Source organism: Merops nubicus, unplaced genomic scaffold (assembly GCF_000691845.1).
Source record: "Merops nubicus isolate BGI_N331 unplaced genomic scaffold, ASM69184v1 scaffold27240, whole genome shotgun sequence".
Classification (NCBI taxonomy): domain Eukaryota; kingdom Metazoa; phylum Chordata; class Aves; order Coraciiformes; family Meropidae; genus Merops; species Merops nubicus.
The window spans coordinates 14,530-38,922 of record NW_008582622.1 but is presented as its reverse complement, the minus strand read 5'-3'; the positions used below and the strand labels follow the sequence as shown (position 1 = coordinate 38,922).

General features: G+C 42.6%; 1 protein-coding gene across 1 annotated transcript in view; it reads right to left on the bottom strand.

Annotated features, from left to right (window-relative positions):
* Positions 1-4,831: 4,831 nt before the first annotated feature.
* The window catches only part of KCNIP1 (Kv channel interacting protein 1), a 25,590-nt gene continuing 6,028 nt past the window's right edge, over positions 4,832-24,393 (bottom strand). Inside the window, exons 2-8 of the mRNA XM_008938273.1 lie at positions 21,973-22,097; positions 14,380-14,449; positions 11,496-11,566; positions 9,510-9,617; positions 8,419-8,523; positions 7,762-7,824; positions 4,832-5,108 (exon numbers count right to left, since the gene is read on the bottom strand). Of these exons, the coding sequence (XP_008936521.1) occupies positions 5,061-5,108; positions 7,762-7,824; positions 8,419-8,523; positions 9,510-9,617; positions 11,496-11,566; positions 14,380-14,449; positions 21,973-22,074 (567 nt within the window). The 5' untranslated portion in view covers positions 22,075-22,097 and the 3' untranslated portion in view covers positions 4,832-5,060. The remainder of the gene's footprint in view (positions 5,109-7,761; positions 7,825-8,418; positions 8,524-9,509; positions 9,618-11,495; positions 11,567-14,379; positions 14,450-21,972; positions 22,098-24,393) is intronic.

The following is a 24,393-nucleotide window of genomic DNA, read 5'->3' as shown; positions in this document are numbered from 1 at the left end:
ACCAGATGCAATGCCACAGACACATAGGCAGCATGATGAGATGCTCAGCCTGCAGTAGTGACGGGCTGAGAATAAAAGCAGAGGTGTCTCACACCTCACAGCAGTACCCAAGACTTGAGACAGCCACCCGAGCATACCTGACGCTGGAAAAAGAGCCAAGAGCTTACGCACGTGTTGGTGAGGCCGAGCAGCCTTCGCCTGGCAGCAGCCGGGGGCGTGCAGAGCTGGGGGAGGCACTGAACAGGCAGCTTCCACACCTCCTTCTGGCAGGGACAAGCCGCAGCTTTGGCGTTTCCCGCGGGGAGTCGTGGTCTCTTCCATCAGGCTGGTGTCCTGGGGGCGGGGTCCCCGGGCCGCTCACTCTGCCTGCGCAGCCGAGGCACGGCTGGGCCCAGTGGCGCGCCCTGCTTAGGCACTGCAGTGAGACCAACACCACGTTTCACACACACACCTTTATTGTCACTTTTCTGCACGTACGGGAGAGAATGCTCTTTCTCCTGGGATGGGGGGGGTAGACATTTATACCCAACAGAATGGAGTCCAGCAACTTTTTTTTAATATATATGTACACACATATATAGTCTTGCAAAATTTCTCCTGCATTTCTCCATATGTCAGAATGGATGTTTACAACAAACCAGAGCTAGAGGGACACTGCAAGGTTTTGTTTTATTTTTCTGACCTCAAAAATAAAATAGTGTTTTCATTTATATTCAACTCGATTGCCTGTTCTCCTGGTTATACTTAAGCAAAAATGCTGAAAAGACATGCCCATAAGCTTTCCACGTTTACTACTACAAGATACTATCAGTGATGCAAGGTAGGTGGTTTTTGAACTCTTCTTTGCACAAGGACCAGTCTATCAGTTAGGTGTATGTCGCTGCACCAAATACAAGAGCACCCCAAATCCGTGATGCAAATCAATAATAAGCAAGTAAATGTCATGCTCAGAAGCACAGGTCAGCAGTCTAACAGCCTCTATGTAGATAGATGTGTTTATAAGAGTCCTGCTTTTAAAACTTACACAGTAGATTTTTTTAACCTGACAGTGTCCCTTAAGAAAAAAAGTACCTACTGGGTTTAAGAAAGACACCCTCCTAACAGATATGTTCTTTTTATTATTAAAACTGATATTTTAAAAACAATTCAACAAAATGTAAAACAAATTGCTGTTGGAGATCAGCATTTGTAAGAGTGAGGCTATGCATTGCTGCTCCGTTAACATGGCTTTAGTCATCACAAGTTATATTATTTGCACATTTCCTTACGTCTTTTCTGGCACTTCCATGTAGAAGAAAAAAGGGTTCTTACACTGCTGCTACCATCTTCTCAGAGGTCACACATGGACACAAAGATGCTTGTTCTCACTGTCGCAGTCAGGCAATGCCAAAGTTCTGCCCCCGGTGCTTGGCCCTTGGCATCTCCGTCCCTTAGGTTTATAGCTCGGCTTGTGATTGCTCACAATATTGCAATGCATTTAGAGTAACAGGAAAACAAACATCGACAGTAACAGGCACATTACTTTTTTTTTTGCATTATAATTAATCACATTCCTATTTTTCAACAGATTGTTGCCTAAAATGCATGTTAGAAAGGCTTTTTTTTTAAGAAAATGCTGGCATGAAGATGCAGACTAATGTTTGTAACTAATGAAACAGTCGGACTATTGATTCAGACATTATTTAAACATTCACAACGTTGAGAAAATTTACACAGCTGATAGCACTGACAGATAGTTTAACTGTAACTTAGAAGCCAGCATAGTAACTACCTTCCACATACTTGCAGTAGGATTTATGGGGGTATGAGATTAGGATAGCATACTATGTTTTATTCAGAAAGCTGTAGTCGTATTTGCCATAAATAATGCAAGCCCCATTTATGAGCAATGGGAGGCTTTGCAAGTTTACAAAGTAACATTCACAAAATCCATAAAAAAACAAACCCAAAGACATTTCCATGCAGAGCACAGTTCTCTCACAGTCACTGGATCTCTATCATCTGCTGGCTGGAGCACACATGCCATATACACATGCTGCTCGTGGAAAACCCAGCCCAGAGGCCTTCTCTGCCCTGCTGCATACCAGCCTCTGGCTGGTGTCAGTGGGGGCGGACACAAACACGGGATGATAAATGGGTCACAAAGGCAAAGACTCTGCCACAGGCAGAATTTACAATTACAGCTATGTGAAAATACAACTGTTTTCCATCACTTTGCAAAATCCTCTACCTTGGCTACAGTGGACTTCAAGTGGGGCAGGGAGGTAGCAACCCAGAGCTGAACATCTGGTATGCATGGGCAGGATTTGGACTCCTTCGAGACTGAAATCAAAGGTAGTTATGGCTCAAGGTAAAATCAGGACCAATGTGGCTTTCAGCATCTCCCTCTCTGCCTAACTCACATCTGTCATTACTGGGAGAGGAAAACTTATACAGCAGAGCCAAAAAGGAGATGCCAGATCTGCAGGGTCATTAACAGGAGCCCAACTTCAGCAATGCACTTAAGCACGTACTGAGAGCAGCAGCCAAATGTTTGGAGTATTTGTCACAAACCGGAGCAATGCTCGACAGAAAGCATTTATAGCCCCTGTGACACAGGCACCCCAAAACCACCCGTGTGGTGCTCTGCTAGTGGGGAGACAGAACATGGCTGAGGCCAGATTCATCACAGTGACTCCAGAAATTCATTTAGCTTCAGGGACCATGGTATCATGAAACCATTAATGTTTCCTTTTGATGAGAGTATGTGCAAAACTTTCCAGGCTCTATGTGCTATCTCATAAGCACACTTGGACCAACACTGTTAGAGGAGAAAGGCACTGTGCTAGCCCAATGCAAATGCTTATTTGCATTATCTTGACCACTTACCCCCTCAGCTGAGGTTAACTGCTTTGACTGATAACAGACAGATCCTCTTTTCGTGTGGAGGAAAAAAGCAGGTTATTCATGATATTAACTTCTCTGATTTGCTAAAGTGATTGCAAAAAAGAATCAAGGAAGAATAGTGTAAATTCTTTGTGCATTATTTCAGCTATAACTCCTGCCTATTAAATAAAAACTAAATAGACAATACTGGATAAGTGGAGGAGAAAGCCACTCTCACAGCACTGCATCACTTCTGTGAATCACAGCACATGGTTTGCGTTGCTGTGCTCTGTATCACTGCTAGGAAGGAATTAATGGTATTTGTAAGAAAGGCAACCATCAGGATAGACTAGTGTGTCATTCCTGTGGACACAGAACTTCACTCACCTGAACAGCACTTTTGATGACAACTAGGCAACTTAAAGAAGTAAAGGCTACATAGATGTGTATGGAGGAGGAGCACAGTAGAAGGGGAAAAAGGCCCACCTCGGGGAATTAGCACAGCATTACACTAGTACTGAGCAGACCTACTTCTAGAGTTAGGAAAACTTCAATAGATTAAATTTTTATAAAATATAGGGCTACAGAAATGAGGCATTCTACAGACTTTGCATTATAAAAAGTTTCCACTTATGTACTCTTTAAAATATATCTTCACTGCTAGTAGTACATCTGTAATATAGTATCTGATATCATAAAAATATATGCTTACTGGATGGGAGGAATGTAGTGCTATGGCAGGAACTCTCTTTTCTGTCTGCTCTGAGCAACTGGAAAAGTTGACTGTTACCTCCTCCCCTTGGCTTCTCAGCTTGGAGACTGCAATGGCACTGGTGTTGTGGGTTTCTTAAGAGACCTCTGCAAAGCAGGTTCTGACACTTCCTCAGCTGGGCAAAATCCAACCTTGGTGTAAATTCACTACATGATTCTGTTTTGCTAATTAAAAAAAAAACAAACCCCCAAACCAATGCTCTGTTTGGCACTAATAAGGAAATGGGACTTGTACGGGTCATGCAACTACCTTGTAGGAAAAAAGATTTTGCTATAGAAAATGTTAAACTTCCTGAAGGGATGTATGGGCCTGGCAGCTGATTCTGAGACTGATAACAAGTAAGTAGGCTCCAAATTAAACTTACAGGGCACTCTGAGGATGCTAAGGTGGAATGTGGAAACACAGCTGCATCATCTGGACCTTTTTCTGCACTAAGTAAAACTGGCAAGCTTAAATAAATCCATAAAGAGAGCAACATTTTACTGTAGCATCCAATGGAAAAATACAGATAATCAAACAATGAACATAGGAAGCCTGTGCCAAGCTGCCCAAAAGGACCACAGCACATGACCATGGTGCTGCTGAGATGCATGCTGAAGAATCACTTGGTGTCCCACCATGGGCTGGGCCTGCAGAAGGTGACTAGGACCAGAGCAGGTATTCATCTTCTTGTACCAGCCCTTATAAACCTGCCTGGTCTTGCAAGAACTTACCACCATTGCACAGGATTTGTTCTGTAGTTTGATATTTATATGTGCAACACACAGAATCATAGACATGTTTTGCTCCTTTGTGGTTCACCCTGGCATGAAGATCCTCTGCTTATTTTGTTCAGGAAAAGCTCCACCAAACACAGTGTGGTGGCACCAGTGCATGTGAGAGGAGAAGCAGGATCTCTGCAGAAATGGGGATATTGGCTACATGGGCTGTCTGCTTAACGTCCTAGGTACATTTACTGTTCATTTTTTACAGACTGCCCTGGTAGGTCTGACTTTTGTCAAAGCAGATAAATGGCAAGGCATTCATAAAACATTTTGCCGTATGGTATTACAGACTGAGCTTTTCGCTTGCAATAGATGGCTGAGTAAGCTATCGACATGTGCTATCATATGTAATCAAGCTTGCTAGATTAAAAGCAGGACTTGTGCCTAGCAAACAATGCTGTTTATTACTCATTGAACTTCGAGCAGTTCTCTCTTGTCAGGATTTATTAAAATATTCACATGCTTCCAAAACGAAACAAAGGTCCACCAGCATCTCCTGGTGAGAGCGTTGGGATCGGTTGCATTCGGTTGCCATTGGGTTGGAGATGTCATACAAAACCCTCACACACTGACATGGCTGAATCGTAAAAAGCTTTCACCGAGAAAGGAGAACTTTGTTACACAGTAAGTCTGGCTCCTCCAGCGCTCGCCGGACACGGCTACATGACGTTCTCAAAGAGCTGCAAGGATCGCATGATGTTGTCGTCCTGAAAGCAACCAGAAGAGACTGTCACTAACCCGGCACCGACAAGCAGGACTCGTAACACGACACAGGAGGGGCTCTGCAGCTGCTGCTGCAGGCAACAGCCTCGCTTTCCTCAGGCTCATCATCCTCAGCGAGTGGAATCGATTCAGGGATTCATGAGATTCAGCAGAACAGTTGTCTCTTACTCTGGCAGCACCTTAGCTGGTTTGAGGCATGCAAGCACAGATCTTCTCACCAGCCTGACATTCAGCGTGGACTGTGCTCTACCAACGCAGGCCAGACAGCAGCACTGAGGTGGGGTCTGTACTGAGCCCTCAGAATGCAGCCCCCAGCTGCATTTCATTGATCCTGAATATACAAATGCACCATTAGCTAATACGCTTCAAAAGTCCAAATGAACTTTCAGGTTTTGAACTGATAAGCAAGCTGCCTTGAAGGACCACTTCATCCCAGAAATACCATCAGCTCAAACCAAAAATTCAGTTATTCTGAAATTTAGAGTAACTGTTTGCCTGTAACATGAAAATAATTTTTCACATTGAGCAACTTAATAGCGCTATTGCATCTCATTTCTCCGTCTTGAGACTGCATCCATCCGTCTCGCTTCTAACACATTTTGGTAGGTACTAGTACAGGGTATCACCTTGCATGGGCAGCCATTCATCCTCTCCAAAGCAAGGCCAGGAGTTCACTGGCCACAGGCTGTATCCTCAGGAATGGCAGAGGGAAGCACCACAGTGAACTTTGCTTGGTTTCTCATACAGAAAAAAGCCCTAAACATCTCAGTGTTGCAGGGCTCGCTCCTACCTGCCAGGAAACCACCCACAACGATGCACCAGTCTGCACAGCTCCCTGAGCAAGAATGTCAACAGAAGGAACCAAACTCAGGCTAGGGCAAAGCATTAAACAAACTCTAACAGTCAGAAGTGAAGTAAAGCTGCTTCCATGTTAAGACCACTAATTGTACACACGCATCCAGCCTGAAGGCAAATTATGAATGTCAAGAATAATACACAACACAAACAAGCAAATTTAACGATGAGGCCAAAAATAAGCTAAAACAATCAGCAGGGACCAAGAATGAAGTAACTGGGGAAAAAAAATAGCCTTATATTATGCACTTGCTAAAAAGTACTTTGCCACCTGTTGTCCCTGACTGAGAAGTAATCTGGCTGTTGCCGGCACCAGACCTAAGACACACCCATCAGGAAGCCACCCTTGCCCTCCACCATGAACATCTTCCCATGGCTCACATACAGAGGAGCTGTCTGGCTGTAGAACAGGAAAGATTTTTCCAGGGAAAGTAAAATATACAGGATGCAATTATTTGCACTAATGTAAACTTTCTAAAATGCAGAGGCTGTTATTGCACTGATGAAATATTAGAGCTATCTCTGAGCAAATGCACAATTAATTACAGCCTAAGACAACAGACACTTGACCAATTGCATGTTAATGCAGATGCTTGTCTTTGTGCCAGTGCTAAAAATAGCAGTGAATATTACAGCAAACCTAATGTATAGAATTGGCAAGAGGGAGCTTGTTTCCAAAACAGAACAAAACCCCCACTCAGTATTTACTTATAATGACAGCATTTACTTTTAATGTTTGACCATGAAAACATCAACTGTTTTTAGAGATTGGTGCTATAATTATAAGATTTTAAGAGACCTTCAGCTCTGGGCGGTTCCAGCAACACATAACCTACTAAAGGCATCGAGGTGCAGCACACAAATAGCAGCCTCTTAAAAGCAAAAAAAACTCAAATCACAGCAAAAAACCTCCCCCAAAAACACCAAGCCCCCACAACTAAGAAAATTTAAGGGCATTATGAGCTTTCTCTAGAGTTATCTGCTTGTCTACAGAATCACAGAATAGTTTGGGTTGGAGAAGACCTTAAAGTTCATCTAGTGGCAGGGACACCTCCCACTAGACCAGGTTGCTCAGAGCCCCATCCAACCTGGCCTTGAACACTTCTGAGGATGGGGCATCCACGACTTCTCTGCCCAACCTATGCTAGTGTCTCACCACCCCTACAGTAAACAATTCCGTCCTTTTATCTAATTAAATCTACCCACTTTCAGTTTAAAACCTTTACCCCTCATCCTATCCCTACACTCCCCTTGATAACAAGTCCCTTCCCATCTTGCCTGTAGGCCCCTTTATGTACTGGAAGGCCATAAGAAGGTCTCCCCGAAGCCTTCTCCTCTCCAGGCTGAAAAAGCCCAACTCTCCCAGCCTGGCCTCGCAGCAGAGGTGCTCCAGTCCCCTGATCATCTTTGTGGTCTCCTGTGGAGTGGCTCTAGCAGGGCCATGTCTGTCTTTTTCTGAGGTCCCCAGAGCCGGACACACTACTGCAGGTGGGATCTCATGAGAGCAGAGGGGGAGAATCAGGTACTGCAGTTCACTCAGGAAAATAAAAGCACTGGCAACAAAGAGGCCCTCTCTTGTGATCAGCCTGACTCTGCTTCACTATTCAGTCACAGGCTGCTTGGAGCACCACCAGAAACTCAACCTTAAAGCTGTTATTGTCACAGAGAGAAGGAACCTGGGATCCTGAGCAGCACCTTATTTCAAACCGAGTTTGTCCAAAGGCAATGCAAATTCTGTGGCACAAGCAAGACCTCCTATTGCAGTTATAATTTTGTCCTTACCTCCTGACATGATTCAATAAATTCATCTAAAGTTACGACACCATCCTTGTTTTTATCCATTTTCTGCAAAATAAATGAAAAAAAATGTTTCTATAGATAACACAGCAATTATAATATAATCTCTTAGTTGATACAACCTGAATAAACCTAGAGCAGTTTACAGGCTTAGATTACAGACTCTGTGTCATTGGTTGAACTTGTCAACTGCTAAGAACCTGTCTACTCTGGTATTTGGAGCACTTTTGAGGTCATCTCCAACTACTCCTTCCTTGACATACACAACAACCTCTGCCCTTATTACAATATTTATTCATTCATTCATTCACATCATTTGTTTATTTTCTGCCTCACCAGCCAGCATCTATACTCCTGCCTCTCTTCACAGGGAGCAGAGAGAAGCAGCACAGAAGGGCTGGAACGCATGCAGAGACTTCAGACTTGGCTGGAGGTGGCACATCCCGATGCAAAGGCTGGGGCTAAGAGGCAGATGAGATACCTTTGGAGCCAGGATCAGCCAACGCTGTGGCATTAGGCTGAATGGCTGCTAGGGTTTACTTCGGAATATAGAGTGTGGCACAGGATTGAACTTTGGGCTGACTTTAAAGTACATCAGTGCATAGCTCAAGGGTTAGGAAAAACACATCAAAAACGAAGTACCTGGAAGAATACTTCTACATGCTGCCTTGGTGCATCTTCTTTGAGCACTGGATAGGTGTACTTTCCCATCATATCGTAAATGGCCTTTACGATGTCCATCATTTCCTGCAGCAGCGGCATGCCAGCACAAACACAACAGGGAAAGGAACTGAAGTGAGAGCACGTTTCTTTCTTGGACTGTCCTCCTCTTCACCCTCCTTTTCCCGTTCCGCAAGAGTACGGAGAATGCCTGTACATGTGCACGACAGACGTACCAGCGTATACAAGTCCATCTGTAAAACCCAAGTGCTTCTTCCTGACCATGTCAGCCTCTGACCCAGCTGTGCTGCAGCTGGAGCTCCTCCCCTGGCCGAGCAGCGCCGCAGGACCTGTGCTGGGACATGGCTGCTGCTGGGGATGGCACTCGGCTGCAGGTGGCTTGTTCAGTCCTGAGCACTATGGCACTGAACTTGTCCCAGAGACTCCTCTGGGGCCAGGGGCCTCCACAACAGCCACAGGAGACCCAGCCCTTCTCCACACCCTGCACAAACTGCCACACAATTCCATGACTGGTCGCAGTCACCACAAACCCTCCAGGTACACACGGTTGTTTTCAGAAGGTAGACCAGGATGCATTTGTAAAACATTCAAGGTTACCATGCTCAAAACCAAGGCTTCCCACAAACGGAACAAACAATACCAGAGAAGAGGATAACACCAGATGATACTGTAGGATTTGGGAGTGGTGCTAGGGGCTTCTAGTGCTTTTAGAGCCCACACCATACCTCCCAGTGCAGCCAGAACCCGCTGCCCTCCCCTCACTGAGTAGCTATTGTCTCCATCACCCTCCCCTTTGCAAAGCTTATCTGGTTCCTTGCTGTAACTAGCATTTTGCTCCTGGCTAAAGCAATCCATTAAAGGCACTATAAGATAGGAAAATAGATCTACAAAATCATGCAGTACAAGATCGCTGTGCACTTTACTTAGAGATTAATGCTCAAGTCCAGTCTGATTTGCATTTAGTTAGCTGCATGTAAAATTAATTGGGCTCCGCAACAAAAGCCAGTTGGCTCTCTTCAGAAATGAACCACATTTGTCAGAAACAGCCTTACCTCCTTGTTTATATAGCCATCCTTATTTATGTCGTACAGATTAAATGTCCATCTTAGCTTTTCATGAACAGTTCCCCGCAACAGAATGGACAGTGCCATCACAAAATCCTGGTGCAAGGCAGACAGAGAAGCGTGGATTTTCACAATATACTTTTCTAATTCACCTTCTTTATATCAATCCTAGTCAAAAGACTTATTTTTAGGATAGAGCACATGGTTAAAAATAAAAGTAGATCAAGTCAATAAAATAGTGGCTCCTCTGGCTCCTCAGACTTGCCAGGAGCAGCACAGCACACCCAGGCTGGAAGCTGGGACACCCTCCTTGCTACCCATCCAAATTTATCATGCTCTAAACTCTAAACACTGCACAAACGCCAGCATGGCAAAATAGATGTCTGGTTTTTAAGAGCACTGCCAGATACTCCAGTGGCCATTCGCTTCCTAGAAATGGTCTGCTCCAAGGAGCTGTCACTCAGATTGCCACTGCTTGGTAAAACACAGCTGGACTCTAACAGTGGAAGTAGAAGCTGATGCTTTTGTACCCCTGGATCTGGAGTGCTGGCAAAGAAGGAATAAAATCCAGCATTTTTTTCTGTGCCTGCCTTCAGAGAGCTGAAGCAATCCCAAGCTCTTCTAACACAGGGAACCTCAGTTTTGTTTTTTTTCTGACAACATCTGTCAGACTTGACCAGATGTGATTCCCACCACTAGCTGTGTCAGTGGGATACAGCATTCTAATTGTATTTGTTTTCAGTAAGGTTATTGCTTCCAATAACTTTGATTTATTGTTTATACCACACAATATATCAGGCACTGTAAGTAGGGATTTATTAGTGCAGGCAGGGCTTCAAGCTAGCAGATCTGTACAGTTCCTGAAATCTCACTTCATGGACTTAGTCCTCCTATGTTATCTCCATTAGCTCTGCATGGGGCAGTGCATCACTTGTTAGAAACCTTTTCCTTCCCAAGACTCAGAGGAATTTGAATTTGCTGAACAATACAAAAATGGGGATAAAATGCTTATGTTTGACAACCACTGAAGAGACAGGTTTGCCAGGAAGAAAATCTCAGCATTTTTTTTTAAATTTTTAAATTTTTTTACTGCTTATCTTAGCATTTTCCTGTGTCTCAGTCTGTTTAGGTTTCAGGAAGCCTTTAACTACTGAGTAGCTTCCATATGCAAGAGCTCCCGCTGCAGCTGTCACTACAGAGACACATACACATATGGTAATATTCCCATTTAACATTTGGTAAATGAACAATTTATGAATAAGAAATTTGAGAAATTTCCCACAGTCTTACCTGGAGATTACTCGAGTTCTTAGCCATTTGACAGCAAAGGCAAGACTGCCTAGGATTTCTAGTTGTATGATCACAGTAAACTGTTTTCAAAGATATGAAGCTCATCCTCCACAACTCTGGGTCTTACCGTATCCCTTTGCTGCGCTCCTACAACACGTGTGTGAGCTTGAAGCACAGCTATTTGTAGCTACAGCAACAGGCCCTTCAGTAAAAGGGTGAATGTAGCTTCCATTTGGTACCGAGTACCAGGATGTTTGTTCAATATATCAAATAATCATAACCCCCCCATATTCCAGGAACACACAAACATAATGATTCAATCTTTATAATAATTGAATGATTTGTAATGCATAAGGACTGCAGAAGGTATAAAATGTACTGGCTTTTCTTTGACATCCAAATTAGCTGTGCCACTTATCATATGGGACTGCCCTTGGCCACTCCTCTCTGCTACATAAGTTTCTGCACTTTATTCCTGAGATACCAGCACAATCCATAGGTTTCTTTAGTGAAAGGAAACATGCAACTCCACCTGCATAAACTGAAGTGAACCTGATTTTAAAATATCAGCTGATTTTGGACTGAGACCTCCAACCCGTAATCCAGGTCCTACTGGGTTACAATGGAGAATGGATAGAAAAGCTTAAACCCACAAAACTGTGAAAGGAGCATCAAACCAATTACCTCAAACTTGACTGAGCCGTTCTGCGCGGTGTCGAATGCGTTGAAGAGATAATGTGCATACGTGCTAGCATCTGAAAAACACGGAGGGCACTGACTGCTACAACAGGTCATCGTAGTCTAATGGCTCCAAAGAACAGTCATGGCTTTATTCTCCTCTTCTATAAAAGCCAACCTTGTAGCATTGACAGATATTCTATGAACTAGTAAATGTTAGCATTGACTTGCATAACCCCCATGTCCTCCCTTAAAATAGCTTTGAAATGTAAAAGCTTTTATTACAGTAGAAACATTTTGGATTATCAGCCTGTACCTGAAAGAATCAACAAAACTCCAAACCATCCAAGAGTGTCTCTGGGGCAAATGGAGTATTAGCTCTGGTGAGAAATGCAATAGAAGCACCAAAGAGTGACTGCAGCATGTGTGTCTCTTCCCTCCACTTTTTTGCTTTGTGTGAGAGCCAGCAGAGATCCCCAGGGACTGCCCAGCTTCAGAAGGGTCTAGTTCCAGTAACTTCAGTTTGGCCCACGACTGTTAAAGAGCAATCTCATCCCAGGCATATTTTCGTCCTTTTGAATCTTAACCTGCTGGTTTTAGAAAATCTTTTCTTTCAAGTGGAAGAGTTTCTGTGGCCACAAGAAGGATGGCTGTTAACCAGGAAAAATAATGGTATGCAGAAAAAAGTCACACAGGTGTATGATCTTCAGACCTTCACTGGCCAGTTTTCTGCTCTGAAGGCAACTCACACAGCTCTCTGTATTATTAGAGCCTTTTCAAGATGGAAGCAACTGCCATTAAATTCCCTTAATTATTTCATTGCTATTCCAGCAGCTGTGCACTTTTTAATCTCTTCTAGTCTTTGCCTCTAGCACACAGCATTAGTCAAGCCTGACCCTTCACACCCAGTGTCTGGGCATTCAGGTGAAGCCTGGTTACACAGGCTGTCAAGTGTAAAGAGCTAGCATCTCATGTCTGATATCTATGAAATGATCAAGTATTTTCACATTCATCAAATACAGGAAAGCATAACAGTGTGCAGAAAAATCAAATACTTAAGTTGCTGTCATCCATAGAACACATTGGACTGCAGAGAAAAAAAGTCTACTCTGTTCTTAAGAGAAGGATTTGGAACTAAAATACCTCCAGTAGGAAACCACATGATTACTTATGGGGCAGTCCTACTAAAATCTCCTATTAAGCTAAGCCAAATAAAGAACTGAAAGTATTAAACTAGGTGTCTTATTTAAATAGGGTATGATGTACATTAAGAAAGACTAGATCACCAGTATTATCTGATGACAGATTGGCAAAAATAAAACCTGTAAAGGATAGGAGTTCATCGTAACAAAAACTTCACAAGCCTGGGATGACACTGCACAAACCTTTTATAATTCAGAGCTACTTCACTACCTCTGGGATGTACAAGCTTATTTGTACAGAGAGCCATAAAAGTGAAAAAATATCTGAGGAATCTGAACTCTCACAATTTATGATGTCAAGGTTATACAAACAGTTTGGAAAACAAGTAAAAGAAAACAGTGTGAAATATGAAATTATATCTGCTGTTAAATAGATTAACTATTAAGTATGGTTGTACTACCAGAATTGTCTACCAAGGGATAATCAAGGGAACAGGACACACAAAACAAAAAAAGCAAGTCTTTGTCAACCTCAGTACAGGGGAAAATTATCTATCCATGAAAAGATGACATTTCTGTGTCTGATTGTTTTTCATGTGAGAGAGAAATTGTTGCCTGAGGTGTGTCACTTAGAGGAGTTTGTGCAATTACTTCAAGTAACTGGAGTTTCTTGGGCTTACTGGATCTTGGGTTGAGAGATGCACTAAGATAATAAATACTTAATTTTTTGCCTATTTGTTAAAAATAATACCTTGACTGGTTGCTTTATATAACAAACCCAAAAACAACCACAATAGGAAATCATCAAGTTCATGCTAAAATGTAATGTAAACTTTTAATAAGTGTACATCTTTGAGGTCATGTCCATTGTAAAACACAAGAATAATGTGCTTTAGCTTAACATGTAGTTCAAAAAACATTTTTTAATGACATTTTTAAAGTAACCACACATATACACATGCACTGTTACAGAAACTTCAGTCATTGTTCCACAAGGGGTATATTCTGCAGCTACCAGAGTGGAATATACTTGAAAAGCCTCAAATACTGAATCTTTTACAAATGCTACCTAAACCCATGACTCACTTCTTCCAATTTGAGAACAGTATCCCCACAGAACACAGCCAGTTAGAAGAATGTATAGATTCTTGATATTTTTAAAAGGTGAGAAAACAGATTATTTGAGAGGTTTAATACTTCAACATTTCAATACATGACACAACGCTGTCTTAGTCACACAAACACCAAAAATGATTATTTCATGTAACTAGGAGTTCACACATCAACTAACCACTGCTCTAAGAATTTTAAGAAGGTTTTGATTCATTTTCAGGCCAAAATCAGTTCTGGGACACTTCTGTGCTAAATACCACATGCAGAGCCACCCAAAAGCAGGGAAGCAAAGACCTACAGAGGGGAAGGATTTAGTGTCCTGCAGTCCAGAAAGTCAGCACAAAAGAAGCATCAACCCCTAGTTTCTATTTTGGACTTGGGGAATAAAGAATTGACACCTAGGGGCAATCTTTAATGTGGGTTGGTCTGTGTTCTTATGAAACAGCTCTTCAAAGGGCCTAACCTAGTTCTATTACTTTGACGCTGTGTTACTGTTTAAGATCCTGCAAAGCTTAAGCTCAGTTCAGGTTTCTTGCACAGGTTATCTGGAGCAGTTTTGCAGGCAGCAAACTTTGCAGTGAGGAACGTTAAGGCACACTTCAAAACACCCAACAGACGCAAAGTGCTCCACTTACCTCCATGAGGAAAAAACTGTGCGTAGATCTGTTTGAACGTTTCCTCATTAACAACCCCACTAGGACACTCCTGTTGGAAAATAAAAAAAAGAAAGAAAAAAAATAAATACCAGGAAAAGCCCCCAGCTCTGTAAAGGTTCGTTTGCAAACCCCTACAAGCCCGAAGAGAGCAATTAAACAAATCACATTCCTGTTCTCACAGTGCTCTGGATGCACAAGGCTGCGCAGCTGAAGAAATTAAAATAATTCAGACTGCAATTTCATCTTAAGCATCTCATAGACTTGATTCACTATTAATAACATTCCTAACAGTGTTTTCAGCAGTGTTGAATCGATGTTGTATAGGATGACCTAAAAAGGCAGCTCATACTTTGTCATGTGAAGCTTCCATCTAATAATTACGGAGAGTGTTAGTGCCAGCTAACGCTTCCCTGTCTGATGCCCCCCACATACATGAATTCATTAATCCTCAGCAGACTGCAGCCAGACACCTGGCACCAGCTCCATGCGAGCTAGCAGTAGGTACATACTATAATAGCAAGTCCTTACAAACAAGCAGTAGTATTAGGCTGAAAAAAAATTAGATCATTTATTTATCTGTTTATCTGCTCAGTCTTCTGTGAACTGAGTTCTGTAAACTTCTCTCACCCAGCAGGATGCAGGACCACACAACAAGACTGGTGAAAAACGATGCAAGAACTGTCTATGCTTTTTGAATCCTGTTTCTTTACTTTCAATTTTTTTCAAATGAACAATTGGACAATTCAAGTAAAATTCAAGAACAAATTTAGCTTCACTGTAGTGGTTATAGTCCCTTGCAGGAGACACCGTGGGTCTGTCCCTTGCAGGTGTCTGACCCTACTTGCAGCAAGTTCAGTTCCTCAGCCCCAGCTGAGGTGGTGTGTCACAGGGAGGAAGGAGTGGGCAAGAGCCCTGCCACTCCTGGCAGGACATGAAGGTGCATTATCTGAGTAGGTTAACACAGACCCTCATGAAACTGGTGTGTACATCTTGGTTTGATGCTCATGATTAAACTGAAGGCCAGATTTGAGATAAAGCTCACACTCACTCCATGCCTCCTTCCTCCTGTGTCACGCTGGGATTGCTGTCTCATTTTAATACAGGTCCTTCAGCAAGGAACTTCACCGGCCTATATTCCTTTGCACAAGGAATCACCAGCTTTCAGTTTTGGGAACCTGATTCCCACTGCCTTGGCTGATAGCCCTGAGCACCTGCATGGAGACAGAGAGCAAGCAGTCCATCTGGACACTCTCTTACCCTGCCACTTGCAACTCTGAGGCTCTTTCCTTTGTTTTCTCTTTTCCAGGCTGAAGCACCACACCCTAAGAAGCACAAGAGGCATGGAGCATGCTTTGGCCATCTCTTCTCTGCATCTTCCTCTTTCCATGGTGCTCTTTTTGAGACAGCAGCCTCAGACTGTGAGCCATGTTTGAGATGCCAGTACACTGCTTACTTGTCCCGCAGCATAACCATGTTCTCTCCCTGTTTCTCTGTTCTTTTCCTAATAACTTCTAACTGGAATTATTGGAGACAACTGTTTTTCACATCTTTTCAATAATGTTAAGGCTAATCCAGTCTATTGGTTAAGCCTGGCTACTTTCCAGGCAGCCTATCAGATTTTCCTCCTGGTTTACCTTCTGAAGTGATGGAAATTCATTTAAGAGTTATCCTTCTGCACTAACACATCTAAGAGGGCCACAGCTGCACAGACTGAGATGTTGCAGTAGCATGAGCAAGGTAGGGGGTGAACACATCCAAGTTTCAAAGAGCAGAGCCTGTACATCCAAACACACTAGTGCGACAGGACGCTACCTGGAATATGCTTGCTACACCACACGATGCTCCTGGGGCAGAAGAAATCCCCCTCATCTGCCTAGAATTCCTTGTTTGGCCTGGAGTTCATTAAAGAGTAGGCTTGGGAGTATGTGTTACGGCCCGAGGTAGGTTTGCAAAGCAGGGCAGATGCCAGTACTGCTATTGCTATACACTATCAGCGGCCCAGAGCTTCCGTAGCCTCACAGATGCTCTGCATCTGGAGATGAGCAAACTCAGGGAGTCTAAGAAAATCCCTTTGAACTGGCAACACAGAAAGCTGGAGGAAGATCCAAGTCTCTGACTTATTTATCGAGGAGTTTTTTAAATACCTTTTAAGAACAAAAAGGACTTTGACAAGAAATTCTTCCACCATGAAAAGCCTATAAAGAAAAAAGGCATTTTTTTTCAAGCCTCTGATCTGCCAGCCTCAGCTGCTGCTGATTCTTGCATTTACTAACCATGGAGAAGGACAAAATGAACAAAAGAAATCACTTTATCCTGTGCAAGTCAGGGAAGGAGAGCAAGGAGGGATACCTCAGGTGACAGTGAGGCAGTTCCTTAATCACATATCTGTTTGCTACTGAAGTTTAAGTGATTAAATCTGAGTTCCCTCCTCTAATACAGAAGAAATCTTTCTGGCTTCTACCCACTATTTGAGTAGAAAACATCAGTGATTTGGGAGAGATTTGAGCTAACTAGAGGATAATTTATTGTTTGAATAGCCCTACAGTTAATTTTTACTCTATGTCTTCATGTCGTGACAGCTGTCCTTTCACTGGTTATGTTTAAGTGTCCCAATTAAACCCCAAAGCTGGCACTGTGATCTTGACCTTGGAGGACCCCATCCCACCCCTTCTCCAGTGTTCAGCATCAGTGTTCAAGGCTTGTTCCATAGCAAGGGAATAAAAAGACCAGCTGCACTATCTAAAGCCAGTGGCTGCAGAAGAAGACTTTGTTTTTTCATTTACAGACTCAGCTAACAACATTTTCTAATTCTTTATGACAAAGTTCCCGGTTAGATGAGTATCCTCAAAACCTTCCAAATCTCTCAGTTAAACAGCCACTGTCTGGTTTCTTCATCATGAGAGAAATGGTTCCTTTTTCATCTGTTTGTACCCCTTCTAATAAGTTAGAAATCATTAAAAGAAAAATACTTAATAGTTGGTAACTGGTACCATAAAAGCATTCTCCAAAAATTCATGTTTGCAATGCTTGCAATTCAGTATATATTAAATAATCTGATATTTATTTATGGTATCTTTTATCACAGATCAGACCAAGTACTTCATCAACAGCCATTCTCGGGCAGCAATTTTCTCCGTGGTCACAGGAGTGCTGCTGCTCCAAGACTCTCTCTGGGCCTTTGCAGGACTTCAGAGTATTTGACTAAATTGTCATTCTTTTTAAAAGTAAGCTTAGCGCAGCACTACCCCATCCTTTCCAGCACAGTGCTACTGGCCAAGTGCACTAAGTGAAGATGTATTTCTTTCTCTCACCTTGATAATTACAACTATTACATTCACTAAGTATCACCGCTTCAGATGTTTAAAGGCAGTTTATAAATGTAGGAGCAGGTCAATATTTTCTCCACACTTCCCACACCTGCAGTGTCCCTCGGGTCTCTTCCACACTGTGGTAATGGCCCGTGTTTACTAAGAGCCTCAGCCCACCACCAGCGACCCCGAGAATGAAGTTTAAGCCTGTGAAGGGCAGGCTGCTGCTGCACTCTCCTCACAGATACAAGGTCTCCAGAAGCTGTTTTGGCCATTGTGCCTGATTAAGTTTGCTAAAATTGCACATGATCCTTATTACTTCTGATGCTCCATCTGGAAGCCAAATTTGCCTCAAACCTCCAGGAGTGCTGGGGAGAGGCAGTGCTGGCATTGATCAGCCTGTTTAGCTCTCTGTAACTGGACTGCTTTCAGACACATATGCTGGTACCAATTCATTTACACTTAATTGATCACAATTTTGGTTTTATAAGAGTCAAATAATGCTCAAGAGGCCTCATTAGTGCTACAGTACTACTTAGTTCAGCTGACTCGAAAAAAATCTCTCTTGTGAAAAAGAGCAGGTAAGCTTAGCATCAGTTTAAATTCCACTAAAGATAACAAAGGTTTCCTCATTCAGGAAAAAAAACTCTTGGCAGTATGAAAAAGCATATGGCCCTTCATATGACATTCATAAGGCCTTCATTTGATGGCAGGGGGTTAGATTTCAGGTAAAGACCTCTCATTTCTTTAACCTATGAATTCTTTTCAAATGTCTCACAAGAACAATGAACTTTTTTTTTTTTGGTATGGTCAATCATAGAAACAACCCTTCATTTTCAAAAGCTATCGAGCATTGGCATTGACAGCATGAGTCCAAAGTTTAGTTTTACCCTCTCACACTTCTTTTAAAACACTGAACCATAGAGGAGCCGAATCCACATTAAAAACAACAAACAAACAAAGCCCCACAAAAACCAAGCAACCCAAAAGAAAACCAAACAAAAGTTGCACTTGCTGTCCTTTCTTCTGCTGGAATCAGAAATTAACTTCATTGCTTTCAAAGATGTGTAATGTGAACAAGCAGGGGAAAAAAATCAGCAGAACCAAACACAAATCAGCAGAACCAAACACAACCTATCCATGAAAATGTTCTCAGCTAACTTGATCAGAACATGAAGATGAATTCTCTGAGGACTCACATTTTGTGAAACTGGAGGCACTAAGTTAGCTGACCACAGGCAAACTCTAATGTGTTCTCCTTCAGGATTCACAATCCAGATTTGTATCTCTAAACATTCATGCATCCCACATATTTTGTTGTTCTTACTATTGTCTCCCAGTTTGGGGATATTGGTGGGATTATTGAAGTATCAGAATGTTTTTACCTTGCTCATACTGCTTGCTTGAGTCTCCAAACACCTTATTTTTTACAGATAGTTATCTCTCATACTACACAACAGATTTGATAAAGTACCCATGTTAAAACAAGGTAAGACTGTCTCTAACAATCCCTCAGTTATGTGGGTTATCTGTTTTCCGATTTAGTACTAGAAAATTAGCCCTTTCAGCTAACAATCATTTCTCCTAACAGCACAAGTCCCCTCAAATTGAGAAAAAAATCCTATAAAAATCCCAGTCCTTTTAAATCCATGCACTGAATTCCAAAGAATGCATGTCATTAGAAACATGGTCTAAATGGGAGGTAGTGAATTACTGAGCTCAAACCTCTCTCGTTGGCGGTCACTTCGTTAGTGATTTATTAATTTTAAACTTAAAAATAGATTCTTATTCTCCTCCCTCTCCCATTCCATAACTGTTCCCAAAACTTTACTCCTCTGGGGAGTGGAACCTTTCTTCTAATTCCTACCTATTCATTGTTCCCATGCCAATACTGCCTTTTGGATCGAACAATTTTCTCTCCTGATGTATTTAAAGACATGAGGTACCACATTATATTTTAAGTTAAACCAAAGCAAGACCCACCAGAGAGGTTCTGGTTTTTGACATCTCTGTTACCTTGCTTTTGCAGAAGCACAGCCAAAGAAGTCATACCAGTCTGGGTCCAGGAATAAAGGTACTGAGAGTTAGGACCCTGGTCAGCCAGGGGTGTAGTCTAGAGGCTACTTCAGGCTGCACTGAACTGCCCCTTGGTCAAACATCATCCACATTCCTGAGCATGGAACCCTCAGCTCCTGTGAGTGCCGCCAGGCTGAGCGGGGCCACATTCTGCTCCGTTACCAGCACCTGGAAACGGCTCTGAGGTGACCCAGGTGCTGCCTCGTGATCAGACAGGACCTGTATGCTCGCCAAGTCAAGCAGTAAGTACAAGGCAGGAAGAGGGAAACGACTGTATTCCCACAGGATCTGGAATCTCCAGATGGCACTGTAACACCATCCCCAAAAGCAGACGGCTCGCTAGGACAGCGAACATGGCAACAGCTGAGGCAGTTTGCCTGCTGTGCATAATTACTCATCCCATTGAAACCTTGATTTACAGGCTACCAATGCTAAAGCTGCCCTTTCGTTTCATTTCAGCCCTTAGACATTACGGCTTCATGCAAATAGTGTGCACAGCAGCTGGAGAACCACAGACGGCTTTGTCCTAACAACATGGTAGAAAACAAGAACTTGCCAGCCCCACCACTTAATAACAGGACTTCCAGTGAGGTTGTAGGAAATGGTTTAGGTCACAAGTTAATGCACTTGTCTGTCATTCTTGCCCTGGGAGGTAATGCCCCTGTACTGCAAAGCGACAGCAAAGTGGGGAGGGGCAAGGGCTAAGAGTCCTGTCTGCAGAGAGAGCGGCGAAGCTGCCTCTGCTTTGTGCTGCAGCTGCTGGCAGAGCCAGCTCCACCCCTCGGCATGGAGCAGCACTCACACACAGCATTCCCACCAAACGCAGCAACACAGAAGGCATCCCAGAGACCGCAGCAAAAGACAGTGGTTGAGAACTCTCCAAGTTTAGTCTTTCACTGGAGGCAGTCATGACATATTGTATTGTACATTAACCTGTCTTACAAGCCATATGATTCCTTGCTGACTGCCCAAAGCATGAACAGGTTTCAGCCTCACACATGAAATGACATCCTGCGTGCAAGCAAAGGCTGTAAACATACAGCACGTGAGCCAAGCAGAAAGATATAGAAAGCTGAGCTGCACCTTGTTCTCTCAGGTGAGAAGGACGAAACCGCCAGACTAGGTGAAGAAGTCAATTATACAATCTAGGGAAAAAAAAGGCCCTTCTCGACGTCCAACAGGCTCCCCTCAACACTGTCTGTATTTAAGGTAGCTCATCTTTGTTTTGGCAAATTTTTGCCCAACAGACTTGACTTTCTCTTTCCAAGAAAATTCAGCTTTTTACTGTGACAGCAGCTGAAATGCGGGAGCTGTCCCGCAAGACAACTTGAAACTCACACTTATTTGGCTAGCTTGACACTGTTCTATTAATCATAAAAACTTCAGCTGATCATCTGGCACAAAACGCCAGGGTGACTAAATTCAGACCCTCAGGCAACCCTGTAATGAGCATTCATTCTTCTAGGGCCTCTTCAAGAGCCGTAAAACATCTGCTCCATGTAGCCTCAAAATTTCCTATTTATTATGAGTCCCAGAAGCCAAGGCTCATGGAGCCATAGACTCCCTGACACCAGGGAGAACATGGCTGGAATAGTGGGTCATGAAGACGAGCATATTTTCTGCTTTCACCTAAGTCTGTAGCCTCTCCCTTGTCTCCTCAGTGTTCATACCCGTTTACTTCTGATTTCTTTTTGGCTGCTACCATTCCAGCTTTGTTCCTTATTTTATAGTCCTAATGTGCTCTAATAACATCCTACTACAAGAGCAAGATTTCTCCAGCTACAGCAAAGATTAAAAAACCACTCTGGGCAGCTAATCACATCCAAACAGGACCACTTATATTTAAACATGAGGAACTGACAGCAAGAATTAAGTAACCATAAAAATATTGTCAGGTTATCTTGAAGTACTGGCACTGTTGAGGAAATTGAAGCGTCCTTACTGACATTTGGGAAACAAATTTAATGAGAATATTATGTGCTGAATATTCATCCAAACCCTGTTTTAGGCAGATTATGGTGTCATAAATATTAGATGGAAAGGCAGACTGCGCTCATTTTGCTGTGGTAGTGGAGATCCAGGTACAACACTACGAATGTTTAGCAGGGGAATGACAAAATGCAGCTGAGCCGTTGGGGCTGCTGGGGACACGCACACTAGACGCGGTTCACCGCAGGGTCATTCTTACATTTTTAAATCCTCTGTAAAGCACTTGAAGTTCTCTTTTAGTGAAATTGGTTTGTGCTTCAAGCTGTTCCAGTCCTTCGGGTCTATGGCACACTGTAGTCATTTCTAATTCATCTTCAATTTTATCTGAAAGAGAAGATGAGGAAATATTTATTTTGGTTGTTACCTTTGCTCTACTAACATTATGGAAAGGACAGGCTGGATTTCGAGAGCAACAGAAGAAAAAGAAATCATCGACAGAACTGATCTGTATAACTGTTTTCAACCTCTTGAAAACAAAATAAAAGCCATGTGAGTAAAGCAATAGCTCACGTTTCTTACTGGGCTGCCAATTTGCTCCCCATTCACAATGCCAAAACTGGTGGTGAGAACAGAAGGGCAGGCAGCAGGTACGTCGCTCCAAAAGGCAACACCAGGTATTTCCTATCTAAATATTGAAACAACATGGAGGAACAGGCCTTTCAAAGTACTAGCTTTAAAGAAAGCTGTGCAAATATAAGAAAGAGAGCGGACATGCTTAAGCATACTAGACGACAACATCGTCCTGAGGGTAAACAGTGAGGAAAACTCTTCTGTGTGCCCAACAAAAAGCTTGCTACAGAGACACTAAAGGTCACTTCAGTCCTAGGAGAAAGTAAAATCATGTCCACAGCCGCAAATTGGAATGAATCCAGCCTGCATCTGCATGGACTTCTTAGGGAAACAGATAAGAAATGAAAAATGTGAATTTTATTCAAGAGAATGTTTTCCCACTAAGAAGACAAATACTTGAGACATTATGTTCTGCATTACCATACTCTCACCTCTTTTCTGATACGTGTTTTTACCTGTCCAGCCCATTTCCCCAGCAGTGTGGGTAATGCCCAAATATATACAGATGCTTACTCTATGTCAGTTTGAGAGTCTCTAACCTCCAAGGACCACATGCAGGTTTCAGCTGACATGAAAATCCCATCCACATCCCAAAGTTGTTTGGCATGAAAGCTAACACTCCCCTGCTTATCAAAACTGTACAATGTATGCCCTGTAAAAACATTTCAGGTTATTTGGCTCAAGTATAATATAGTAATTCCTGATAAAAGACAAGAATTTTGCAAGAAATGTGCAAGGAAATAGGGTCACTGAACAGAGGAAAGTCATGAATTCAGAGCAGATCAGCTCAGTGAAACAGCAGACCAGACAAAAGCTATATTTTCATAAGTTAATTAATTCTGTACGTACCTATGAACATCTTTAAGGGAGTACACATGTCAGTGAGTGATAATACTAATTAACATAGGTTCATTGTTTCAGTATTAAGAAATCAGCTTGAAATACTGATGAAGTCAGCCATGCTCCTAATCCACTGTGTCTGGAGCTTCACAGTCAGCATCTGTGGGGCTTGGGCAGTGAAAAGACATGCCTAAATACTGTACTCAAGGTCCTTTGCACAGTAAGGGAATAAAGGTAAGAGACGGTAGCAGTGTGGGACAGCATAAGAGTATCACAACCATTTATGATGCAGAAAAAAAAATTACTGAATGCTGGCAAGTGGCCAGAAGAGGCCTGGAGGAGACACCTTCATCACACAAAGAAACAGAGCCTAGAAACTATGGCTCCTGTTAGAAGGAAGGAGGTGGAAATGGATGTCTGCTATAGGAAAAAGAACAGATAATGTGGAATAAGGGAGAAGAAAACATTTTCTTTGAAAGAGAACACATAGTAAAAATGAAGTAATGCAGAAGCTGTAGAAGGAGAGAAGAAAAGTGGAGAAGATATTCCTTAAAATGAAGGAGGGGGAGTGAGTGGATGAAAAAAGGAGGCAGCCAGGAAAGACCTTTTTTGTTTACCTTTAGCTAACCATAAGTTAAGTAAACCCTATGCAAAATGCACACATTCCCAGACTCCTATCCTGCATTTCCCTGCTGTCCCTCGACGCAGTAAGCCGTTTACACATGATGGTGACAGTAATTCCATTTGTCTCCACAAGAAGCCAGGCATTTAGTACTGTGCAGTACACAGGCAAGTTAGGCTCTGAGCCATTCGCTGCTCTGTTACTAAACACGCCCAGCTTTTCACCACCATTTCCTACTGACTGAGTCACTCTAAAGTTCTTTACAACTTCAGGCAATGTAAAATATAAATGTAAATAAAATACTGGCCGCCTAGTCTTTATACCCTCTAATACAATTCAACAGTGAGAGGGGGAAAAAAAATCCAAACATCTATGCAACCTCATGTAATTGGTGAGATTAATGAGGGAAACCAGCCCGTTGGATTAGTCTCATGCTTGGTTTTATTTATGTTCCTACAATGTGGAGGTTCACGTGGTTTCTACAGAGGTAGGAAAGATCCAGCTGAGAAAAGTCATGCTTTGCAAAAGCATTTTGATATGACTAATTTTTCTGTGGGTATTTTATTTGCCATATACTTTCCCTCCCTC